This window comes from Theobroma cacao, chromosome 2 (assembly GCF_053813885.1).
Source record: "Theobroma cacao isolate CCN51 chromosome 2, ASM5381388v1, whole genome shotgun sequence".
NCBI lineage: Eukaryota > Viridiplantae > Streptophyta > Magnoliopsida > Malvales > Malvaceae > Theobroma > Theobroma cacao.
Genome location: NC_142640.1, coordinates 1004437 through 1028654, shown reverse-complemented (window position 1 = coordinate 1028654; position 24218 = coordinate 1004437). Strand labels below are relative to the sequence as shown.

The 24218-nt window shown below is 32.7% G+C and overlaps 4 protein-coding genes across 8 annotated transcripts; 1 reads left to right on the top strand and 3 right to left on the bottom strand.

Annotated features, from left to right (window-relative positions):
- Positions 1 to 3045: 3045 nt before the first annotated feature.
- LOC18607132 (FAD/NAD(P)-binding oxidoreductase family protein) lies at positions 3046 to 7390 on the bottom strand. Of its 2 annotated transcripts, none has more exons than XM_018116527.2 (10): positions 7070 to 7390; positions 6770 to 6993; positions 6198 to 6308; positions 5654 to 5707; positions 5097 to 5384; positions 4677 to 4868; positions 4416 to 4574; positions 4037 to 4273; positions 3577 to 3900; positions 3046 to 3168 (listed from the first exon to the last, which is right to left on the bottom strand). In XM_018116527.2, the coding sequence occupies exons 1-9, from the start codon at positions 7356 to 7358 to the stop codon at positions 3586 to 3588; spliced, it is 1869 nt and encodes a 622-aa protein (XP_017972016.1). In that variant the 5' UTR covers positions 7359 to 7390; the 3' UTR covers positions 3046 to 3168; positions 3577 to 3585. The 2 variants fall into 2 exon arrangements, with proteins under 2 accessions (XP_017972016.1, XP_017972014.1); XM_018116525.2 differs by having other exon boundaries at positions 3046 to 3345; positions 7070 to 7389.
- Positions 7391 to 8062: 672 nt separating this feature from the next.
- Positions 8063 to 14495, bottom strand: LOC18607131 (regulator of nonsense transcripts UPF3-like). 2 transcript variants are annotated; one of them, XM_007041139.3, is made up of 13 exons: positions 14065 to 14495; positions 13383 to 13489; positions 12915 to 13010; positions 12701 to 12820; positions 12491 to 12570; positions 11936 to 12049; positions 11349 to 11496; positions 11080 to 11153; positions 10284 to 10725; positions 9964 to 10056; positions 9742 to 9854; positions 9590 to 9643; positions 8063 to 8827 (listed from the first exon to the last, which is right to left on the bottom strand). In XM_007041139.3, exons 1-12 carry the CDS (start codon positions 14202 to 14204, stop codon positions 9605 to 9607), a joined length of 1566 nt encoding a protein of 521 aa, XP_007041201.2. In that variant the 5' UTR covers positions 14205 to 14495; the 3' UTR covers positions 8063 to 8827; positions 9590 to 9604. The 2 variants fall into 2 exon arrangements, with proteins under 2 accessions (XP_007041201.2, XP_007041200.2); XM_007041138.3 differs by having other exon boundaries at positions 12701 to 12799.
- A 1743-nt stretch (positions 14496 to 16238) lies between these two features.
- LOC18607130 (RNA-binding KH domain-containing protein) lies at positions 16239 to 19636 on the top strand. 3 transcript variants are annotated; one of them, XM_007041136.3, is made up of 8 exons: positions 16239 to 16373; positions 16497 to 16620; positions 16983 to 17068; positions 17430 to 17569; positions 17780 to 17914; positions 17992 to 18108; positions 18799 to 18942; positions 19026 to 19636. In XM_007041136.3, the coding sequence occupies exons 2-8, from the start codon at positions 16517 to 16519 to the stop codon at positions 19182 to 19184; spliced, it is 885 nt and encodes a 294-aa protein (XP_007041198.2). In that variant the 5' UTR covers positions 16239 to 16373; positions 16497 to 16516; the 3' UTR covers positions 19185 to 19636. The 3 variants fall into 3 exon arrangements, with proteins under 3 accessions (XP_007041198.2, XP_007041199.2, XP_017971516.1); XM_007041137.2 differs by having other exon boundaries at positions 16494 to 16620; XM_018116027.2 differs by lacking the exon at positions 16239 to 16373 and having other exon boundaries at positions 16484 to 16620.
- Positions 19637 to 20263: 627 nt separating this feature from the next.
- LOC18607129 (uncharacterized) lies at positions 20264 to 22322 on the bottom strand. Its single transcript, XM_018116028.2, has 3 exons — positions 22149 to 22322; positions 21072 to 21342; positions 20264 to 20519 (listed from the first exon to the last, which is right to left on the bottom strand). The coding sequence occupies exons 1-2, from the start codon at positions 22222 to 22224 to the stop codon at positions 21107 to 21109; spliced, it is 312 nt and encodes a 103-aa protein (XP_017971517.1). The 5' UTR covers positions 22225 to 22322; the 3' UTR covers positions 20264 to 20519; positions 21072 to 21106.
- Between the last annotated feature and the right edge of the window lie 1896 nt (positions 22323 to 24218).

The window sequence follows — 24218 nt, the reverse complement described above, 5'->3', positions numbered from 1 at the left end:
TTTCATTAATTTTAATTTATTCCATTAATTATTTGGATTATCGACTTGGGGGAGACCAACACAACCCCATGAAATAATTTTTAATAAGTTAAAAAATATAATTATGGATTGCGAAATTTCATTATTTGTTCTCGATTGTGGTCCAAGCATTCGTACGTTCATGTATCTTCGAATTTTTTTTATTTTTTTCATCAAAATTCATAATTCTTTGAAGACTAAATGTACAATATGTGGGAATATTGTGTTAATTTTTCAAAAAAAGAATATTTTTTTGCTGTTCTTCTACTAATAAAATGCATTTTGCTTGGGAATAACTTTATTAATATTTCAAAAAATATATTCTCTCCGTTCCATTTTTTTTAGTTATCCCAAAATAAAATTTTCTTTTCTTTTCGACCCCTAATACATATATATTATAAAAAAAATTAAATTTTAATATGAAACATATTAAAACCAAAAGTTTTACCTTAATTTTCGAAAAAAATAAACATTCAGATACAGAAAAAAGTACTTATTTTATTAAATTATTTACCCCCTTTAGAAATTAATTTTGGAGAGTTGTCTTCAAGCAAAATGCCAAAGGCTTTTAATTAAATCATGGTCATATGCTTTGATCAATTATTGACTTTCATGAGTTAGGGTACAATGTCTTCTATTCCTTTAGCTTCTCATCAAATATTTATTTTCATTTAATTTATTGCAAATCTAAGCCACATCGATAATTGATTGCTTGAATTTGAACTTTATTTTTTATGGGTTTTGCTTAAAATGAAAATATTTATCAAAATATATATATATTGTATTATAACAAAATAAAAATCATTTTGTTAAATTTTCGATGAAATTGTTTGTTGAAATTTCATCGAAAAAGGGTATTTCTTACGACCAATCAAATTCTGAAATCAATGTCCTTTAGCCTGTTTTGAAAAGGAAATTTATTATAAACAAATAAATAAATAAACAAATAATGTGTGAGTGACAAAAAGGGTTCCAAATGGATATAGCAAAAGATAAGATCAAACAAAAATTCAGAATAGTCGAATATTGCTCCTTTTTATATCCTGATCCATACAGTCTTGTTCTTTTTTGTTAAGTCCCTATCTATTTTTTCTTTTTTCAAAATTTTTTATTTAATGTAAAAATAAAATACCGACAAAATAAAAAATTATAAACCGAGCAAACGCAATAAATTAATTTTTAATTTTTTTAAAAAATTAAATTTATATTATTTATTTAAAAAATTATATATTAATTAATAAATCAAATACTCATAAATATTTTTCGAATAACACCTATTTGATTAAAATATAACCATGCATATTCACTTGATGACATGTGGCAGCAAAATCATCATGCCAAGATGATGGGGGTCCCATGTAGCACATCATCATGGGTGTTCAACGTACTCATGATTAAATCATCTGATCACACACCATCGCTTTTGTTGACTTGTTTGTCACTCTTGATATTATAATCATATTCATAATAATATTATCATTATCAAAAATAAAAAGGAAAATCTCTTTCTGTTGTTGCTAAAAATAGGACAATTGTCGACGGTTGAGAAATTCCACGTAAATCTTTTTAAAAAATGGCATGAAAATGTTGACCCTCAAAAAAATATATTTATATGATGATTATTGATTTGGTTGGTCATGGAAGGTAAATTTTTTTTTTTTTTTTTTTTGTGATTGTCGATTTGCATGCGTGGTACTTCCACCGCCTCATGCAACTCCTGGAATTATTGCTGGCACAATTTAATTATTTATTTATTTTTTTGACATATACAAATGTAATTAAATAAATATAACAGAAAATGTCGAACATAAATTATACTTATTTTCTATTTTTTAAAATTTTAATTTATATATTTATTAATTTGACAAATACCCAATTTTTTGAGAATAAAAATTTTGAGGATGATGGGTGTAATTTTTTTTGAGATGTTAATTTTACGAAAAATAATTAATAAAAAAAATCTAGAGTAGATTAGATTAGAACCATATGCTGTGGAACCCATAGCATGTTAGCTTTGTCAAGCTTTTTCATTTGCATGCTTCCAAGTGTGGGAAAAAAAAAATTTGGGGAAAGAGTATTAGCAAAGAAGCAGAGCAAAGTGTGCTGTGTGATGAATAAAGGAACAAGTTAGGTGGTCCTCCACTATTCATAGTCCCTATTAAGCATAGTGCCTAAGAAAGATAAAGTGGTCCAATGCCATATATGAAAAAGGGTTTGAAAAATTGGAGACTTTGTCTCTAAAATTCTCTTCTTCTTTTTTTTGTAAAAATTATTCTTTGATTTGTTTGAAATCTCCATGATTCATTCTTCACAAGCAAGTTTACTCCTTGCTCTACTATGGAAAATTGAAAGGTAGCATCTTCCTTTCTCGCTTGATTTCTTCCCTTTTTGTCATCACTCAAAAAGAAAAATATTTTAAATCTTAAACATATATTTTTTGATAAAAAAATAATTATAGTTTCGAGATTTTTCTATTCGCTACATAAAATGTACCATAAAAAAAATTAACTAATATTTTTACTCGAAATTATAATCTTGTAAAAGAAAAGGTATAATGCTTAAAAAAGTTCTTAAATTACTTAAGAAAGCTTAAATAAGATTTTATTCTTTTATTATGTTTAATCAAAATTTTATATTTTTATTTTAAATTAAATAGATTTTTATGATTAATGATAAGTTAATTGTCATTAATTAAAATATAATTATTATTTTATATCTGCATGACTCTTGATGTTGACGGTGAAAATGTTATATAACCATGTCATCATATTATATTTTTATTTATTATAAAATGTTAACATATCATATAAACGCTGTGTTATATAAAATGATAAGTAATATTTTGATTAATAATAGTTAATTAATTATTAATTATAAAAACTTATTTAACTAAAAATAATATTATAAAACTTGATTGAACGTAATAAAAAATATAAAATTATTTTATTTTTTAAAAATAATTCAGATTTTTTATAAATATTATATCTAAAAAATATTACTATAAAGTGAGCTCCTTGCCTGCGTACATTTACAACATGACACGGAACTTTCTAAATTCATGACCAAGTTTCTGTATAAGCACAGTACAACATTGAAAATTCCCGACATCTGCAGCTGTCCATCATTGAACGACCAAGAATGATAAACAAACTGAAAATGAGAAAGTAATGTTAAGACTTTAAGATCTGAGAGTGCAGTTTTTAAAAAAAAAAAACATAAGACCCAATACATAAATCTTCTTTGTGTTGCACAATATCCCAAGATAAAGTACAGTGATGATGTCAGGCACGCATTTCAACTCAAGCACCATGATGTTCTTTTTGGACCCTAAGTGCAAAACAGTTGTTCATCAGAATGAGTGGAAAAGGCCTCTAAATTTTGTTGTAATAACACTGCACTCAGACAGGTTATCAGAGATTCAAACATCATGAAACATAAGATTTTGGTTGTAAATTAAAGAAACAAAAACTGGGTTCCTTTCCAATTTCCATGTTGCTTATGTACAGTAATGATTAGGCTGAAAGGATATGGTTTCCAAAGGGTATAATCAAAACTCACCGATGGGGTTCAAATTCCAATGGCATCAAGAAGCTGGGAGTGTTGTGAAACGGAAACTAACGAATTGGCAACAATGGCACCGCTAGCAGCAACTGCAGGGACTCCAATGCCTGGAAAAGTAGAATCTCCACAGCAGTAAAGCTGTGGGATGGGGGTCGAATGTCCTGGAAAAGTGTCTTGTCCGGCTTGTATAGCTGGTCCATAAGTTCCTCTGTTCCTTCTTAAAAACCTTTGATGTGTCAATGGAGTTCCGACCATTTTCACCTCACACTTCTCCCGGCTGAAACCTGAGCCAAGTGCTCGTTCAACAGCTCTCCACAATACCTGGTTTATGAAAGCATTACCTTGAGAAAATGTTACATTTTACACCAAGGAGTTTGATCCTGTCAATCTTGATTCTGGTGTAACAGTTTAAGTACTGTGAATTAGCAGAAAAAGCTAGCAAGCAAGTTTTGATTACCTCCGATCGTTCAGCTTTAAGCTTTTTGTATTCTGGACTTCTGCGATCGAGGCCATCCCACAATTCAAATGGTTCAGTTCCTGGTGTGTAAGCATGTAAAATGTGCTTCCCCCGTGGTGCCAGATTGGGACTAAGTACACTAGGTACAGATATTAAGACAACATTCTGATCAGCATCAACTCCTCTATCCCAGTCATTAACAACAATATGATGGATTCCCAAATCCTCGCACAGATCCTGGACATTTTTTATGCTTAAAAAGTGGTTAATGAGGTGTGTACTGGAGATAGAACACACAAGGAGACCAAAGATTCAGAACCTAGTAACCGACAGGAAAACTAATTAGACAACTATGTTGCCAGTTGCTAATATTTCTAACCTCTGCATCAAAGCCTAGATGGAGATGCATGAATGATTCGCATTGCTGTGTTGTCTTAATCCTATCAATGTATGACTTTGGTAGTTGATCCTTGGGCAGCAGGTTCAAAGTGTCCCACATGGATGCATTGCTAACAACAGCCTTTTTAGCACGTATAAACTGCAGCAAACACATATATCTTCAGACAATAGCATTTCAGGAAGACAGAATCTGTTTCAGACAATTTTAAAGTTCAGTTTCCATCATTGGAATTATGTTTACCTGACCACCTTTCAGCTTAACTCCGGTAGCTTTACCATTCTCAACAATGATCTTCACCACATGACTTCCTAGAGATAGCCGTCCCCCAAACTTTTCCATTCCTCGAACAAGAGCGTCGACAATAGCTCCACCTCCATCAAGAGGATACTCCAGAGTACAACCAGGCTTGTACCATTCTGCAAACATATAAACCTGAAAAAAATTGGAAGTAAACTCAACAAAGTCAGATTTTACAAGAACTTGATGTATGTCAATGGCGTTTCACCCAGAATATAAGCATTAAGCATGAAAAAGAAACACATTCTTTTCAGGAAAAGTACATTTACAAGGACATCCATGAAGCATCATACAAATGGTGATTTGAACAGTCACAATTCTTTAGAAAGGCAAGCTAAAAATCATGAATATCCTTATAGTTACCATCTCTGCTGAAAGTATACCATTGGATTTCACCCCGGCAAGCAGGAAAGCCAGAAGGTCCACCCAATTCCTAATAAAAGGGTCTTTCAGCTCCAATGAGTCCATGATTTCTGAGAAGGGTCGTAAGAGCTTAGAAGCACCAAAAACTCCCTGAGGTCCCATTTCTACAAATGATTTCAGCAGGGAAGGGGCATATCTAGTGGCAGCAGTGGAAAGAACACCCAAATCTCCTCTGATCGATAAAGGCGGCAGAGCCATTGCAGCGGCAGATAATGGAAGTATTGCATCCTGCAGCCAAATTGCATTATGAATTTGAGAAAAACTAATCTGATAGAGTTGTGGTATCAATTATTTTGTTGGAGGCAGGTCTTTTGAAAGTTCTATTTTGAGAAAAAATTATTATAAACTAAGAGAGCTCCATAAGTAGAAGGGGAACAAAAACTGAAGGATTGGCTGTCAGCTCCTAAAAGAAAAATGAACAGAAACAACATTTCTTCTTCCTACAATTAATCTGAATTCAAACATTGACAATAATGTGCAGAATTTTTGGAACTCACAAGAAGTTTTTTCCACTCTTGCACGGCATTCTGACTTGCATACTTTTCAAGGTCCTGAAAAGAATGAAAAGTTAATCAGAGTAATACCCTTTGAACTTAGAGCACCAAGTGTTTTTTTTAAGGATAACCTCATTGCATAATCCTTTTGTTACCTTTGCCTCTCAAAGAATGTATCAGCAAACAATGGCAGGAATGTTTTCAAAGAGAACTTATACCACGATCATACATAAGAAGGTAATTATGGTACCAATTAATAACATCAAATAGAGAAACATTCCACTGACAGAAGTTTCCAGCTCATTTTACCAGTGTTCAACTTCTGTTGTTGGCAATTGGTGTTTTAAGACAAGATGCAGATGAGGTCTCATTGTATCAGTCATTGCATAACCAAGAAAAATCTACATAACCAGATTATTTGGATGCGTTCTACTCTTAAAAAATGCATGTAGAACAGATAAACGAACATGAAAACAAAGAAATATCAAAATACATATTAAAATATGAAAAGGGCTTGAATTTTAAAAATCTAACAATGGCAGTCCACCTTGTAAAATTCAGTTGGGCCAATGCGTGATAAGAATTCACCTTCAGGAATGTATACCATCCAAGAATCATACTTTGCACATGGAACTGACTCACCCAATGCATCCAGGACCTGCAACTCAAGGATTTATAATCAAAATAAAGGATGAGTGTCCAGCGTCCGCAAACTATATCGATCAGAGAAATCAGATGAACTGCATCCAAGGTGACATTACATTGACTTGTTCACCACATCAGAAATTCCCTAAGCTATCCAAGCTAGCTTCTGCTTTGGCACATTCATGTTCCAAATTACCAGGTATCTTAATACATAAATAGAACTGACAAACACCACTGCCTCAATCATAATCATTGTTCATCGACCCTCGAAGCTGAGTGAATGCGACTACAAAAAGTAATCTTAGAACAACGACCAAGAGTACAAGATCAATTGCTTCTTTTTTCCTTATGGCTCATATGGAAACTATACCTGGCTAACACTATACCATAGACAAAGATAAAGTCGTGATGTAGAAAAACATGTGGAAAACAAAAATAGGGAGGGGGGGGGGGGGGGGGGGGGGTAACAAACACCTGTGCAAGAGGATTCGCCTGAGGACCTCTTGACTGAAAACCAGAGAATAAAGATGGACCAGAATCAAATTTGTAGCCTTTAATCTCAAAAGAATGGGCAGCACCACCAGGCTGATCGTGGCTTTCTAACACGAGAACATCCTGGTTGTATCTAGCAAGAAGTCCCGCGCAACATAGCCCACCAATACCACTCCCAATCACAACAACATCAGCCTCTGGCTTCCCTGCAAATCATCAATCAACAAATTCATAAGGCAATTGTAAGGCAAGTGTAAATGTGGGGCGAGAGAGAGAGAGAACCTGGAACAGTTTTAGCAGGCTTGACAGAGACGGAGCCATTGGAAGAAAACCCAGGACTATCGTTGGAACTTCGCGCCAAAAGAGTTCTTCTGGACGGTGGGCATTTGAAACCAGCTGGGAACAGAGGACGGCCAAATTGAAGGCCCAATTCCATGGAAAGTAAACTAAAAAGGGTTGAAAGCAAACTAACAAAGCAGCGATCAGAACAGTTTATGGAGAGGTAATTGAAAGAACAAGGCGTTCGTTCATGGTAGCTCCTTGTTTCTGCTAAAGAAGCTAGCCACGTCATTTCCCCAGTTCCTACCGCATGTGTTTGGGATAGCCGTTAAGTCCGTTATCTTCCAAAAGTCCAAAGTCCAAACTAACAAAGCGTTTTCTTTTGGGCCGTAGGAAGCATGGTGACACTTTCCCAACCCAGCTTCTCATCAACGAACGTCTAAAGGCAAAAGCTCTCCGGCTGTCGGTTGTGTCTGACTCTGATACTACAAAGATTATAGGGTAGCACCAAAATGTAAATTTTTCATTATAATTTTCAATTACAATCATATATGTATAAGATTTATCTAATGATAAATATTATTCTTTGTCCTTAATTTTTTATTATGATTGACTAATTGGTAATTATTACGAAATTAAAACATTATATTCGACATCTCATGTTTTTGTTTAATGATAAAGACACGTTATTTTCATAAATCTCATGTCAGTAACAAATAAAATAACTTTTAAACTTCCAAATTTAATTTTTTCATTTAAATTGAAAATATAAACCTTTAACAAGTGATATAATAACTTGCTTAACTCCACTAATGTGAGAAATCCTGTTACAAATATTAAGATCGAAGAACGCACATTGACACTTAGATACTTAGGCTGATTTCCCTTCTTCCCTTTTTCTTGGCCAGAAAGGGTATTTCTTTTAGAAAGAAACTTCGTCCAATTTTCAAACAATATTTGCTAGAAATGTTGAGCAATCACATATTCATATGGAAGTGGCAGCAAACATTAACACTCACATTGTGGATATCACTTTATAAGACCCAAGCCAAAACAAAAACCAAAATGGGTTCCCACCGACATACAAATTTACCATTCCTCCAAACCACTCCAATGCCTAGTAACATAAATCCGCCATGATTCAAAACAAGCTGCAGGCTGGTAAAAGTTTCCCCCAGCTTTCCTTCTCTTCTGCACGAAGGACAAACCCATACAGACAAATGCTAAACTTGAGTCTACACAGAAGGTGGACTGCTCAACAAGACACGTATGATAACTCAGTAAAGCAGAGAGTATGTAGAGGGCTCTGCGTTTATATTTACAGTTCCAGCTATGGGAGGAAACCGACCAATAAAATCAGAATATGCCAGCACCAAGTCGAGTCAATGGCAAGAATCAAAGGAGATTCATAGCGCCTCAGCTGGACAAAATCCACTATGGCCTGCAGCAATGAAAACAGTGATGCAGTGCGATTACTAAGAAGATAACTTTTTATTTCTCTTTGCTTCTTGTTCCTTTCTATTCCGACCCATCTTTGACTAAGATCAAGATTTTCTTCAATCCACCAAGTATTAACATTGGGATTCCTTCAACCAACCAAGTATTAATTACAATGGTATCTGCAACCTCTAGGTCAACTGAACCTCTTCCCCTACTTTGCTGCTGAAACATTGATTACACCTGATCATGGGTTATGCAAAACGAGACAGCCTCCAGCAAAAAGCAAATGCATGCTCGATATTCATGTGACTAAGCAATTTGCTGCAAAATAATGTTAAATGAGAATCAATACACACCTTGACAAAAGCCATGGAAGAAAAAATGTTAAAATTGAACAACCAAAACAGAATGCAGTAGAGCATGCAGTGAGTTAGAAACTTTTTCCAACAACTCTTACCCTGAAATTATCTTTCATGTGACAAAATGGAAAGTAAAACCTATCGTTCCTCACGATACTTGAGAGATCAGTTATGTAGGCAAATTTAAATCAACTACGAAGGTAACAATCCCATTCAACACACCAAAAGTTACTCCAACTAAGAGAAAGAGATTATACTTAGATGAATCAATTCAGGCAGATTTTATACTCTTAACTGAGATTGGTGAATCTGAATGTTAATATCATGATAAGATCAACACGCACATCATTTCATCGCCAATACGCCCATTAGCAGCAATATGGCCATCATGAACACTGTAGACAAGTCCACACTTTTGGTTCTCTCACCTACAACTTATCTTGCCGTCACCAATCGCCACCAAAACTACCATCAGGCTCACTGCCACCACCAATGCTGATACTTTAGCTTGCTACCAACAATCTCCTAACACCACTATATACAAGACCAGGATTGCCAATGCTGAAAACTTTCTACCATTCATCCTTTCTTTCAATGAATAAATATTTATTGGTAGTCTAAACTGCTATATAATTTTTAAGCTTGATATTGGCCAACCATTTCTGATCACAGTAAATAAATGAATATTGGTAAACCACAAAGTTGACAATAATCAAATGCTTACCATTTTAAAGGTTCACTAAGAACCAGAACTCGATTTCTGCACCCAGACTTGTTTCTGCAAATTTAGAAAATAAACATCAAAATATTTGGTCAGTAAAAATTGTAGCAGAAGACAAATAAACAAATCTGATATCCAAGCATAGTTTTAATCACCTCATGAGAACCATAGCCAGCAGCACAGCCTCTTTTTCCAGGTTTTCCATCACTCATAACAGAAGATCCATCGGCAACAGCTCCACGACGGCTGACATGTTTATTATGGGATCCTGCATAAATTTAAAAAAAAAAAAGAAAAAGAAGTTGATGAAATGGTAAACTTACAAACAAATAAATGACGAACACAAAGTTTGTTCAGCTTCCAAAATCAAAACTAACCATTATCTAAAGAACTGTTGCGTCCACTTCCAACAGTTTTAACTTGCACAGACCGTACATTTGACAAATCAACTTTAGTATCACCATAAGTCCCTGGACAATTGTATGCACATAAAGAAACATCAAAACATATTCTCCTTAAAGGAAAAATTCAGTTTTGGTTGTTGCTATTCACTGAGGCATGAGCACATAATGCAATCGTATGCAAGTCTGAATTTGCATTTGTGTCTTGATAGCAACCAACTCCACTTTGTGGAGAATCTGCAGGGCAATGATGTTCCCACAGAACAAAGAATACCAGAGATTTAACATATCCATACCTTCTAGAGGATCTAAAGGTATCAGCGCAGATTGAGAAGCAGATGATGACATGGACTCATCACTTGCATATGATCCATCAGAACGGCGGAGGGTCCACACACCGCGATCTGGTCTATCTTTGTTTCTACAACGTCTTTCTGGCTTCTCACTACCATGCAAGTCATTCCCAACAACCTTGTCATCTGAAGCAGTGTTTGTATCCTTCAAAACTAAATGTGAATGTGAATGCCGTGGCGGTCGTCTGTCCTTTTCCAAATTTGAGGTCCGAATTTGCTGCTCCGACTGGACCCCAGAAGACTGATTTTGACGAGCATCCTTGTTTAAAAGTATGCCTCTAATCATTCTTCCTTCACGTCGTGAGTTCTGTTTGGTAGGAGTCGAACCAAGTATAGTTTTAATTGGAGATGTAGCATTCTGTTGATGCAACACGTTTCCAGCCACCTGTGCAAAGAATAAGCTCGTAAGGAATGTAACATTCCACAACATTGCAATTAGAGAACTATACTGCTGACCATATGGACTGATTCCAAACCGTGCCAACACTGTGTCCATTAGCAACAAGATCAACTATATAATGAGAGGAGCCCTGTTCCTTTCTCCGACAAGTTACACCCCCCCCCCCCCCCCCCCCCCCCACCCTAAAATACTCTCCCCTTCTCCCTGAGTATGCACAAATGTACCCTATGAATTTACTCCCAGCCTCCATCGGTACAAAGAATGAAGAATGAGAGCATAGACCAAGACTGAAAGGTAGAGCCGCTAGAACATGAGAATATAGAAGAACAAGAGACTCACAGGAGAAATTTCTTTCTCTTTCCCTTTAAGAAGCAGAACTTTCTTCTTAACAGCATCAGTAATTCCAGGAACTCCTGGAAAAGTGGGAATGAGAAATTTAAATGGGAGACATGAAACATGAGAATGCAACCACAAAACCAAAAATTCTTTGCCTGGTAGCGTTGCCAGCTAAAGCATAACAAGTAATAATAAACAATAATAGCTCATTAAATAAAGGAAGGAAAAATTAGAATGATTTATAATGGGCATTTATGCATTATCACCCATACCACTTTCCTCTTCAGATATTTCAGTTCCCATAGATGAAGCTAAAGCAACATGCTTATCAGAAAGTTGCTGCTCATCCCTTTTAGAAACCAAAATGTAAGTTGACTTGTCTTTGCCACTTGCATTTTTCAAACTATCCCTCAGAACATACTGCCACCATACAAGACAAGGTATTAATAATCCACAAACTTCCAACATCTCACCAGTATATCCATCATGGATCTAAACAAAGTCAAACTAGATTTATTTAATATTAAAAACGAAAAGAAAAAAAATAAAAATCAGTAAAATACCCAATTGTAAATGTCATCATCTAAGTTACACATACAAAAGAAATCTTATTTCCCAAAACTTTCAAAATTATTTCACAATGTACTCTAATATGTTAATGAACCACCACAAATGTTCATAATTTTACTTCAAGGCTATGTATGCACGGCAATTTCACACATACTGGTTAAACTAACTCATATTTTATTGGCCATAAAATTACTACACCATTACTATATAAGAAGAAAAAAAGGGTAGAATCATGTCAACTCAAAAGCCATTAGATGGTTTTGGCTACATTAACCAAATATATGCATACCATTGTAGTAGAACCCCTTCTCTTTTCAGAACCTCTTTTCGATGATGCTGAACTTGGAGTTCCACCAGATGACCCACCAGCTCTTCTGCTCAGTTTCCCATTGGACAGTGACCTCTGTCATAAATTAGTAGAATAATTAAGCTGTATATGATAAACCATTAGCACGAGTAGTTCATAGGAAAGCATTGAAAGTAACTAAGAAACGAATTTAATGCATTAATAATATAAATAAAGCCAGGCAAAAGTTAAAAGTAAAAAATCTTACTTCTGTCCAAATATCAATACATCAAAAAAGATGACAGGGTAAAACTATTGAATGCTTAGGTAATATTTTATCACTCTTTAGCAATTCATTCTCATTGATAATGATGCCATTAATTGATTTTAACATGGTATTTGCTCTAACAAATCACTTTGATATCCAACAAACCAAAGAAAAGCCTACTTGGCTTCTCTAAAGCTCGGTAACAAAACACACCTATAAATGATAGCAAACAAAACACTGCTCATTATTTTACAGTCAAGTATGCTGATATAGGGATTACAACATATTACCCGTGATCCGCCCTTAGCAGCTCTTTTCTGTCTAACAAAATCCATTAAAGGTGTAACTATAGGAGTATCCTTTGGTACACCTGAAAAGGGCATTAATGGCATAACAAAAAAAATATCAATACATAAATATGCCGATTTTTTAGTCATTTAATTGCACTAAAGATTTTTCTTTTTTTAATTTTCCAACACAATAACTTTTGTGTAACTAACCAGCTCTTTCTGCCTCTTTTCTCTCCAATTGTATCTCTGCACTAGGAAGGTTCTCAACTGGCTTCCCAAGACATTCAAGGAACTCCAAATACTCAGGATCTAGATGTTCATCAAGAAATACTTGTATTTATGAACAGGAAAACAGTGGCATAGATAAGTCAACATAAAATATATTTTACATTTGAATCATACTTGAAGAAAATTAGCTTATTACCTTTGAGTATAGTCCCTTCACGACCATCCTTTTTAGAAGACCGCTTTGGAACACGTTGGGAAGGTGCATACTCAACAATTGTTTTAAACTGAGTGCCTAAAAAAGAGAAGCAATAGTTTTATTTTGAAATCCATGTCTAGCATCAGTTTATTGCAAGCTTCTCATCTTAATAGAGGTTAATGCAAACAGATTAATAAAAAAAAAATCAGTTATCCAACATAAGCTTGTCAAAAATACTAGATCATGGTTCTGTCAAAAATCTCTTTTTCTATTTAGCAATGAAGGTCCTCTAACATCCCCAACAACTCATAGATTTCTGAGCTGTTAGTTAAACGAGAGAATCAGATTCATTAGCCTTTTGGAGAAGAGGAAAAATTTTATCCAGTTGGAATAAATAACTCATAATAGTATTGCTGATAACAAAGGTATGCTATGCTACATCAATGTCTTTAAAGTTCAAGAAATTACCCTTCTCATTGACAAACACATGCCCATTGAAGAACTCTGCAAACTCCAACACGTCCTCAGACCTCTTGAAATCTATGTATGCTCTGGAATAGGACTGATGCTTCTGACTGCAAAATAATTTCGAAAAGTAAAACTATAATAAGATAATACCTTTTCTGAATGCTAACCTTGGAATTCTGGTAATGAAAAATTAAAGAAAAACTACAATGGTAACATATGCAAGAACAACGGGGTGAATTAGTCTCTGAACAGTATCTAAATGATTTATTCATATCTGATCGAAATGACCTAGAACATGACACAATCTCCTTCCTATAAGAGGAGACTGAGACGAGTCTTCAATTAAGTAAAAGAAGGCCAAATATAAAGCAAAACAACACATGCCCATTCACAAGAGACCAGGAATAATCCCCAAAATCACAAAATCTCCTAATGAGAAACCAAAGTAATACATAGAAGAACAAATATCTTATACAAACAACCACTGTCAGTGCTAAAAACAGTAATAATACAGTAAATGCAAAACCAACACTCCCTAGAACCCTTCCATAAAGGAAAATACAATACAGTTGAGAAAGAGAGAGAGAGAGAGAGAGAGAGAGACCCCATTGACAAAACCATAGAAAAACAAGGGCAATTAAGAATATAATTCAAGAAAAAAAAAGGAAAATTAAAAACCCACCTGCTCTTCCCGGGACGAAAAGAGAGCCAGTTGTAACGGCCAGAAAAAGCACTATCGACTTGTTCGACAAGCATGGCCTCCGTAATAGCCGGCGGCAAGTGGCGGAGAATCACTTTAGTTCGATCCAAAGCCCCCTTCATGCCTTCCAAAACCCTAACCCTAGAAATCCCAAACCCCAAATATCCCCCCCTCTAAAAAAAGAAACCACTTGACCGACTGTCCTTGATAAAATCTTGGCTTCGAAGAAGGAAAAAAAAAAACCGCGAGAACCACTGTGAGATCACATCTTATTTAAAACAAAGTTGGCAAATCGATCGATTAGCGAAGCCCTAATTTTTGCGAATTGAAGCCCAAATCGCCATGCAAGACTCTTACAGAGAAGAAGCAAACGTCAGAATAAATTAAGACAAATGAAAAAGGATTTTAAGGGAAGATAGGTTTTTATTTATATTTTGGGTTTTTCTTTTTTCTTTTTTATATATTTAAAGACTGTAATTAAATCTAGCACCAAAGTTTATGCCTGAATCGCTAAATATTACACATGTGCGCAGTGCGCACCATGCCTTTTTTTTTTTGGGTTTAAATTCTTATAAAGTCTTTACCTATATTTATTTATGCAATTAAACTCTTATTTTTACATAATACATAAATTAAATTTTTATTTTTTAATTTATATATACATAAACTCTCAATTTTAACCTAAATTTAACCATTATCAATTAATATTTTTATTCAAAATAAAATATGATATGACAATTTAAATAACTCACGTGATAATTAATGTGAAATATATCAAATGATAATTTATATAAAATATATTACTTAATCATATTGTCAGATTATGTTATATGTCACGTGTATAGAAAATATTTATTAATACTCTTACGATTAATAATTTGATTGAATACAAATAAAAAGATAATAGTTTATTTTGATATAATAAAATAATAAAAATTAATGTATAAATATACATATATTTTTATTATTTAAGCTTTTTTTCTTTAATAGAAAATTTTTTCTTTTTTATCTTTATATATTGGTTAATTTTTTTTAAAAAAGAAGAAGCATAAATACATACATTTGCTTTGTATATATATATATTAGAAAAGCTTCAAAATATCTATCATTTCAACCAATTAACATCAATCATTTCATATTTTGATTCATGTGACATATATAAAAGGGATTGGTTGGATTAATAATTATTACAAAATAAATGTTTTTCTTTTGAAAGTTATTCACAAATAAATTTCTTTGAAATTAAAAAAAAAATCAACAAACTATTTAGTATTAAAAAAATATAATCTTTATTTTTTTAATATCCTTATTATTAAAAAAATAGAGCATATTCTTAAGCATCCAAGAAAATTATTGAATAGTCAAGGTTGAAAATTGATGAATGGAATCCTAGAAATATAATATTAATAGTCAAATTTAGACAAATCTCTTGCTAATTGTTCATGGCATTCCTTTTTGGGGCTAAACTAGTTTGTAGGTGTATAGACTAAACTAAAATATTAATTAAAGTTTACTTGCTAATTCATTTTTTACGGAATTTAATATTACTCATTAATTATTTGTTAATATTAAAAAGCATCGAACATTTATATTATAAAAAAGTTATAATATAAAGATATGAAAATTTAAAAAAAAATATTTAGAGATGAAAATATAAGGCATATGTAACAAAGTAGAATTATACTTATATACTTATTTTGTATTATTGATAAAAAAAATCATAGAATGAGAATGTTCATGTTTAGATATGTTACATTTGATTCAATTATATCAAATTAAATGAAATTCTAATAAACAATGTTTTAAATCCATTTTATATATCTAATTATTATTAGCATTAGATACCATTAATTGTACATAAATTTTTGCACACAGAGCTTAATCATTTTCTTCTTGGAAAGATAATTGCATTAAAATTTTTATAGGTCAAACAAATTTTGATCTCCAAATTAATTGTCAATTAAATTTTCTATATATATATATATATATAAAATCTTGCAAGATCTTGGGTGTTTAAAAATAAAAAATAAATAAATATATTTTTTTCAAGTTGAATATTATAATAAGGTGCATGGAAAAAGTGAAAATAAAAAAAGTGGTGGTAAAAAATTGAGAGGGTATAAATAGAGCGAAACAAGGCATCAAAGAGTCCTCTTGGAGTAGGGCTTCGGTCTCTCATTGACACTCTTCTCCACATAAAGAGGGTAGCAGACTTTGCATCTCTGCCCCCCTTTTCTCCTTGCTTAGCTCCTTCATCTGCCACTCTTCTCTCTCCTTTCTCCTTTATCAAAGTAAGTTCTTGCTTTTCCTTTCTCTTTATATATATAAATATATATGTGGTATCTATATATATGTGGGTGTACGTTGGATTGTTGACTCTGAAGAATTTTTCTTATGTTGAATGAATGAAGCAGGCTTAAGGGGAGGTGAGTATATGATGGGAGAGAGAATCCCACCAGGGAGTTACTTTCAGTACTCGCCTTCTGGCGTTCCTGCTTCTCCTCACAGACCTTCTTCTCTTCCTACAGATCGTGAAAGGTCAGCTTTATTTTTTTTGAAGTTACCTCAATCAATCCAATCCCATGTTTTTTGTTTTTCTCTTGGTTAAGTTTTGCTCTAATTATTGATGGGTTTTTGTCTGATTGGTCTAATAATTTGAGCGTTCCTTGTTCTGATTGATGTGGGATTTGGAAGTTGGTTTCAAGGAAAAGCTATAGTTTGTTTCTGTAATTTGATGGTTTAAGGAAAAGCTTATGTTTGTTAATTGATGGTTCTGTTTTTGCTTAAGTAGATGCACATATTTGTATGTGTGTGCTTTATATATTTTGTATTGTCTAGCTCCAGTCTTACTGTATTATCGTTATCTTCAATGATATCTTACAATTAAGTAACAATGGCAGGTATTTAGCTGAATTATTGGCAGAGAAACAGAAGTTGGTACCATTTACTCAAGTTCTGCCTCTATGCACCAGGCTTCTTAATCAAGGTTACTGAATCTTCTGTTTTCCTTTTTCGGCCCTATAAGATTCATTAACAGTTATGGTTTGTATCATTAGACATTGGTGTGTTTGTTTTTTGGTTGAATGGACAGCATTTCTAGGAATAAAACAATCTGTATCACTACATATTACATTACACACTTCTCAAGGATGTCAAATCTTGTGCCTAAAGTTACCATTTACACTCTTGTTCTAATTAAATATAAGATTCAATCTGCTAGACTGTTCCATAGATCCATAATCACAAGTGGCAAACATAACCACAAATGATGACCTTTCCTGCTGTAGGTAATTTATATATCGGCCAACATATCAAGTCACTTTTTTCTTTGTCTCATGTCACTGCAGAGATAAGAAGGGTATCGGGTGTTAATCCCAGTTTTATGGATCATGAGAGATTTGAACATGATAGTCCTTTTAGGTCACTTGGCCAACATCCCAATGGGAGACAGATGGACTTGGAGGGATGGTCTGTAATGCAAACAGAGGTAGTGCTGTTTAATGGTTCTATACACACCATGTTGTTTTTTAAATAATTTTTTTATTTAAAAGCTTGTAATTGCTTACCAGGTTAAGAAATTCCATTTTCCTTGTTATGGGTCCCCGATATGAATTATTGTTAAGATTAATAATTTGCTTCTCATTAATGTTATATGAGAGGAAAATGAATTCTCATTAATGAAATTATCTTGCTTCAGGAAAATGGGCATCTGCAACGAGTTGTTCCAATTCAAGCTGCATCAATGGGTTGGCCTGGTTTGCCTGGAGTCCCTACAACACCAATTGTAAAGCGAGTTGTTAGACTTGATGTACCTGTGGATAAATATCCAAGTGTAAGTTATGTTGAATTTTGAGTAAATTTTGGTTTACTTCCTTCTAAAATAATAGTTCTGACACAGAGGCTTTGCAGTATAATTTTGTTGGCCGAATATTAGGACCACGAGGAAACTCCTTGAAGAGAGTTGAAGCCGTGACTGAGTGTAGGGTGTACATAAGAGGCAAAGGATCTGTCAAGGATTCTGTAAAGGTAAAGTCAATCATGAATTCTGTTATTTTCAACATGTAATTTTGGTAATGCAATGTAGCTTGGGATGAACTAAAGGTTTGAGTCTTAAGCTGCTTCTTGCTCAGTCATTTATACAGGTTCTGATTATAATTGAGTGTGTTCTGCTTTCTCTTGCAAATTGGAGTGTGGCTGATTGTTGGGCTAGTCTTCGGAGTGTAATATCCTAATTTACATATCTTTCATTTCAATACATATTCTAAAGTAAGGCCATTTTAAATTGTAGGTGATGTGAAAATTGCTCGTCTAGTTCATATATGATGGTGATGGTGCGTCTCCATTTGCATTTGACATTTTACAGCAAACTTCAGTATTATGTTTATTTGATCTTTTCAATTTTAGCACTAGGAACTATTATGATCTATACAATGATCGCTTCTACTAAATAAAGTAACTTGTTGTTAATACACTCATGCATAAGCAAGTTCTGACATAATTAAAGCCAGGCCATTGCTAGCTAAGTGAAATGCATATAGGACTGAAATTTAGAGTATAGAAAGGATTTGCAATCTTGAACTGAAGTTATCATCTTGATATTTACTTCTAGGATCAAGTTCTTCTTTTAAGTTGTCATTTCGTTTGATGTGTGCTTCTCTTGCTATTCCTTTATACTTCCTTTAAAGTCTCACAATTGGCTGCTGACTTTTTCTATAGGAAGAGAAACTAAAGGATAAGCCTGGATATGAGCACCTTAACGAGCCACTGCATGTGTTGGTGGAGGCTGAATTTCCTGAGGATATGATAAATTCTCGTTTGGACTATGCTGTTGCAATACTAGAGAACCTTCTGAAGCCTGTGGTATGAAGAAAACCAGTTTGTGGTTTTTTATGTTACCCTTCCTTTTCTGTATGTTCTAACTCCTTCCTTTCTACCATCTTCAGGATGAATCCTTGGATAACTATAAAAAACAACAGCTTAGGGAGTTGGCTTTGCTAAATGGTACATTGAGAGAAGAGAGCCCAAGAATGAGCCCGAGTATGAGCCCAAGTATGTCGCCTTTTAACAGTACAGGAATGAAACGAGCCAAGACAGGAATATGACCTTATACATTGACGATGAATCTTTGTTTGTTGCCGGTTCACTGCATCCGGTTAAATGAAAATCCTGATGGCTTTGTGACGGATTAATTTCACCATAACTTAGGGAGGTTGAGTCAGGAAGAGATAGTCAAACTCCTGTCAGTTTTTGGCCATAATGGTTTTGCATCTCGGTTATCATCTTCTTCATTGGTTCCTGTTCTTTCATGTATCATTCCCCATAAGGTTTACTTCCCTACTTCATTAGTTAAAAAATAACCTATTCCCTAATTACTTTAGCCGTGCTCTTTCTGCTTCTGGGTCTCGTAACCTTGTACTCGAAGATTCTTTGCACTGACAATCTTCCAATATTTTATGCATATCTCTATATATGCATGCCCTTGATTATAAGATACGATTGGTCATTGTATTGTATTTTGACTTAATAATAAGTATTTTCTCTCTTATCTTGTTTATTATGTATGTCTCTGCCTGTAACATAACTGGTTTATATGTACTTGTTATGCATCCATTCATGCAAAGAAATGGTTATGGCAGATGCTTGTAGGAATTTGTTTCATGGGGACTGAAATTGTGAGCTATGAGCCAGCTCTCTAACTGATTCTGATTGTACCTTCTGGTTCAGGGCAGTGTTACCTGATTTCTCTTCTTTTTTGCTGCTATTTCAAAATTTCAATATGTTGAGTTCTCTTGCCTTTCTTTTACCATTATATTTTACCTATATTGTGATATACACCATAGTTTAAGAATTCAATGATTGAAGGTTGCCTGCAGGGAATACACGGTAACTAGTGAATCTTTGATTGATACATTCATCGGTGTCCTTTCTAAACAAATACACAAAGCAGAATCGTTTGACAGAAAGTGTTCGTGGTGGTTTAATCAAAAAATTCCTCTCCCTTGGAACTCAAAATGAGGGCTTCAGGCTTCAACCCTTGTATGGCACACACTTTAGCCACAAGCAATTGTAAGATTAAGGTAAATTTTTAACTACTTATTTTCTCATTGAATGCTAGCAGGTAGGGAACAATGGAGAACCAACCCCTATAGCATAAACATATCTATATCTTTAAGAATGCAAATGAATATAAAAATCATTCTTTACAAACAGAGAATTAACACTCTTCAAACATCTTGTACAAAATGGTACCATCCCCATTCTACGTAGGCACAAAACTTAAATTCAGAGGAAATTTCATTTGAATATATCATTACAAATACTACAACTTATGGTTGAAAAATTATCTGACCTCACCACAGGATAATGCCTAAATCCTGATTTTGATCACCAGACAAATGAGTTTTCTAAACAACAAAACCCTTTGATGCCATTTCAGCCTGCAAATCAAGAGCAAGAAACTCGTGTTAACAGTTAATAGAATAAACAAAAAGGAGGATAGATGCAATAAAACATCGAAATGGTGAGTATGATCAGATAAGAGCAATCATTGCATAAGGTATCTATTGAAAAGAATCAACATGAAGCAGTCTTAAATTCAAGAGCCAAACAATTCGAACAAAAGGTCCACATTACACTGCAATGATGGCATTAAGTCTCGCTGCCACCAACTTCTCTATTTGCTACTATGTTGCATGGATAGGTACATAGAGAGGGGAGAAATAGACACAGACGCACAGGGATACAGACTTGAGTGTCAGACTTCGACATGCATGGGGACTGCCCAACAAAGTGAAGCCCGAAGTTCTAGAGCAGTGTAAATGATTACAATGTCACCATAAATTATAATTTTGCACATTTAAGTTCAACCATTATAGTGTTCACTACTAGCATAACATGGATAATGAAATTTATTTTCTTATTACAAACAAAACAAGGGTTGAAATTAAATCTCCATAATTGAGGACCAGAAAGGCAGTTTAAGTACACACCTCAAACAGGATGAGCATAGCTTTCAATGATGCTGTCAGTCCCGAAGGCCAAGTTCAACCTCGAGCTCATCATCTTCTTCAAACAACTTCAAAAGACGAGCATATTGCTCATCTCGTTTCTTTTTTTGCCATAACTTGAAAAGGAAAAACGAAAACAACCCTACTGCAACAACCCCAAGCAATATGAGGACTACCTTGGTCCCAGTATAACTACTCGCATTAGACTTGGTCTTTGAGCTGTTTTTTGAACTTGTAGAGTCATCAGAAAAACCTGAAAGGAAAAATTGATTAACACTTTCAATAATTTGCTAAGCAGCGATAAGAACAATCTCTACTTTAAAGTCCATCACAGCAACTTAATCAGACTTCCAATCAAATTCAGCTGCAAAATGGTTCAACTAAAGCTAAACAACCAAGTACTCAAATAATAAGGGATACGGAACCATCTCCCTTAACGATGTATGCAACAAAACTACAAAGTTCTAGATCAGCTATGCATGAATTCCCAACATTCCATGGAAATGAGAGTAATTAGGCTGAGTTTGAATCACAACTTAAGCTTGATCCAATCCTAATTGCCAACTTTTTCCGCTTACAAGCAGATTTATTACAGAGTGTAACAATCATAATAGCAATTTGAAATTACAGATATTACATATGCCTTTCAATTCATTCTTCAAAGTAAAAAAAAAAAAAATCTAACTTTATAGGTAAAAATTTCTTGTGAAAAGCAAAACAATAAAGTTATAAAATTTAATTAAAAAAAATTTCCTTTCCAAAACTCTCCCCCCTCCCCCAAAAAGGGAAAAAAAATGCTATATTTTTATGTTAATTCAATGCTAATTTCCACAGCAGCCAAAAAGAGAGCTTCCACGAATCAATTAAATAAAACTAAAGGGGAGATTCGCGATCTCGATGAACAAATAAACAGCGCAAATTAATAATACAAATAGACTCGATTTTCATGCAATTAAGGATCGGAATTTCGACCAAACTAATTTGAAAATTCAATTAAAAAATCTAAAAAAAAATACAAACACACAAAATATAGAGTATAAAGCGATCTAGGAATGAAACCTGAAATGAATTGTAGAGAAACTAAAGCGAAAAGCAGTAGAAAACGCAGCGATCTACGTCTTGAAATTTCAGTCATTCTCTCAATCTCTCTCTCTCTCTCTCTCTCGCTGGGCAGAGAAAGAGGAATCGGTCTTCTGCGGCCTACAAAGCGAATTTTGGTTCTTTTTTTTTTTTTTTCGAAATTGTCACTGATAAAGACGCTGTTTTTTGCAATTTGGCCCCTGTAAATTTTGATTATTTCAAATCGAACTTTCTCCCTCCGTTGTTACCTTCTTTTCCCCGCCCTTTTTCCATTTAATGACAAGTTGGTCCCTTAATTGTAAGGGTGAGCAAAACCAATTTAGACCAATTATCCACCAAAATCAAATACGATTTGGGTAAAATGATTCGGTTTAATTGGTCCATTAGATCAATTGATCCAAAATATTTGATCCAATTAGTTTTTTGGTCGATTTTTAGTTTTAAAATTTTTGAATCGATCCATCTAAAAAACCAAACTAATTTTTTATATATTTATATATATAGTCATATATATAATATTTTTCTATATATGAAGAAGAATTGATAGTAAACTTAATTAATAATATATTTAAAATATATTAAGGTATTGTACGTAGGTATATAAATCATAATCATAGTAATTTAATATTAGTTATATATATTTATTTATAAATCTATATTAATATGACATTACAAGTTATATATTTTAAATGATATAAGTTATATGTTAATATTGTAATAGATGATAGTAAATATCCTACATATTAATATGTTATAATTATTACACCTTAGTAATGTTTTGTAATATCCAATGGTATGAGAATATATATAATTGTATAAATATATTATATATACATATACATAAGCATTATTATAATTTATAATAAACTTTATTTATATGATTGTATTTAATAACTTTATTAGTTATCACCTTAGATTTTATAACATATTGTTTATAATTAGTTATTATTTATACAAACTTTAATATAAAATATTATAACATATAAGTTATATCTTTAATTATATATATATATATATAATAAAGTCATATATTATATATACATATATTTAATTTATACATAAGCATTACTATAACTTATAATAGACTTTATTTATATGATTGTATAAAATATTTTAATATATAATTTGTATAATTAATTATATATATAATAATAATAATAATATAATGTATTATATATATATATACATATATTTAATTTATACATAAGTATTACTATAACTTATAATAAACTTTATTTATATGATTATGCTTAATAAGGTTATTAGCTCTTACCTTAGATTTTATAACATATTGTTTATAATTAGTTATTATTTATACAAATTTTGATATAAAATATTATAACATATAAGTTATATCATTAATTTCATATATATATATATATATAATTATGGATGAAGTTTATAAGTTTTAATATTATAATTTGTAAAAAAAAAAGTGATAAAATTTTGGTCCATTGGTTCAAAACCGGACTAACCAAACCAATTCTATATTTGGTTGATTTGGTCTTTATTATATTTGGTCGATTTTGATCGATTTTTTAAAAATGATTGGTCAATTTGGTCTTTAGGTATAGTGGACCAAACCACCCAATCCACCTATTAGCTCACCCCTACTTAATTGTAAATACTAAATACTTATTTTTGTAAAACAAAAGAAAGATGAAAATTAAAAAATTTTTCAAATATTCAAAAAAATTTAATTTTTATTTTTTATTATATTAAATCAAGTGATTATATCTTTATTTTAAACTAAACAAACCTTTATAATTAATTAAAACGTTACATGGTATATTAACGTGTTATGATAGATGATGATGTGATATATTTATATAGTATGATGATATAACTCGTAAACTTTTCATCTTCCATGTTAAATGTTATATCAACGTTACGTATATATAAAAATAATAAATAAGATTTTGATTAATGTTAGTTAATCAACTAATAATTATAAAAAATTATTTAATTTAAAATAAAAGTATAAAAATTTATAAAATATAATACAATAACAAAAATTTATTTAAAATTTTTTATAATGTGTATATGTTG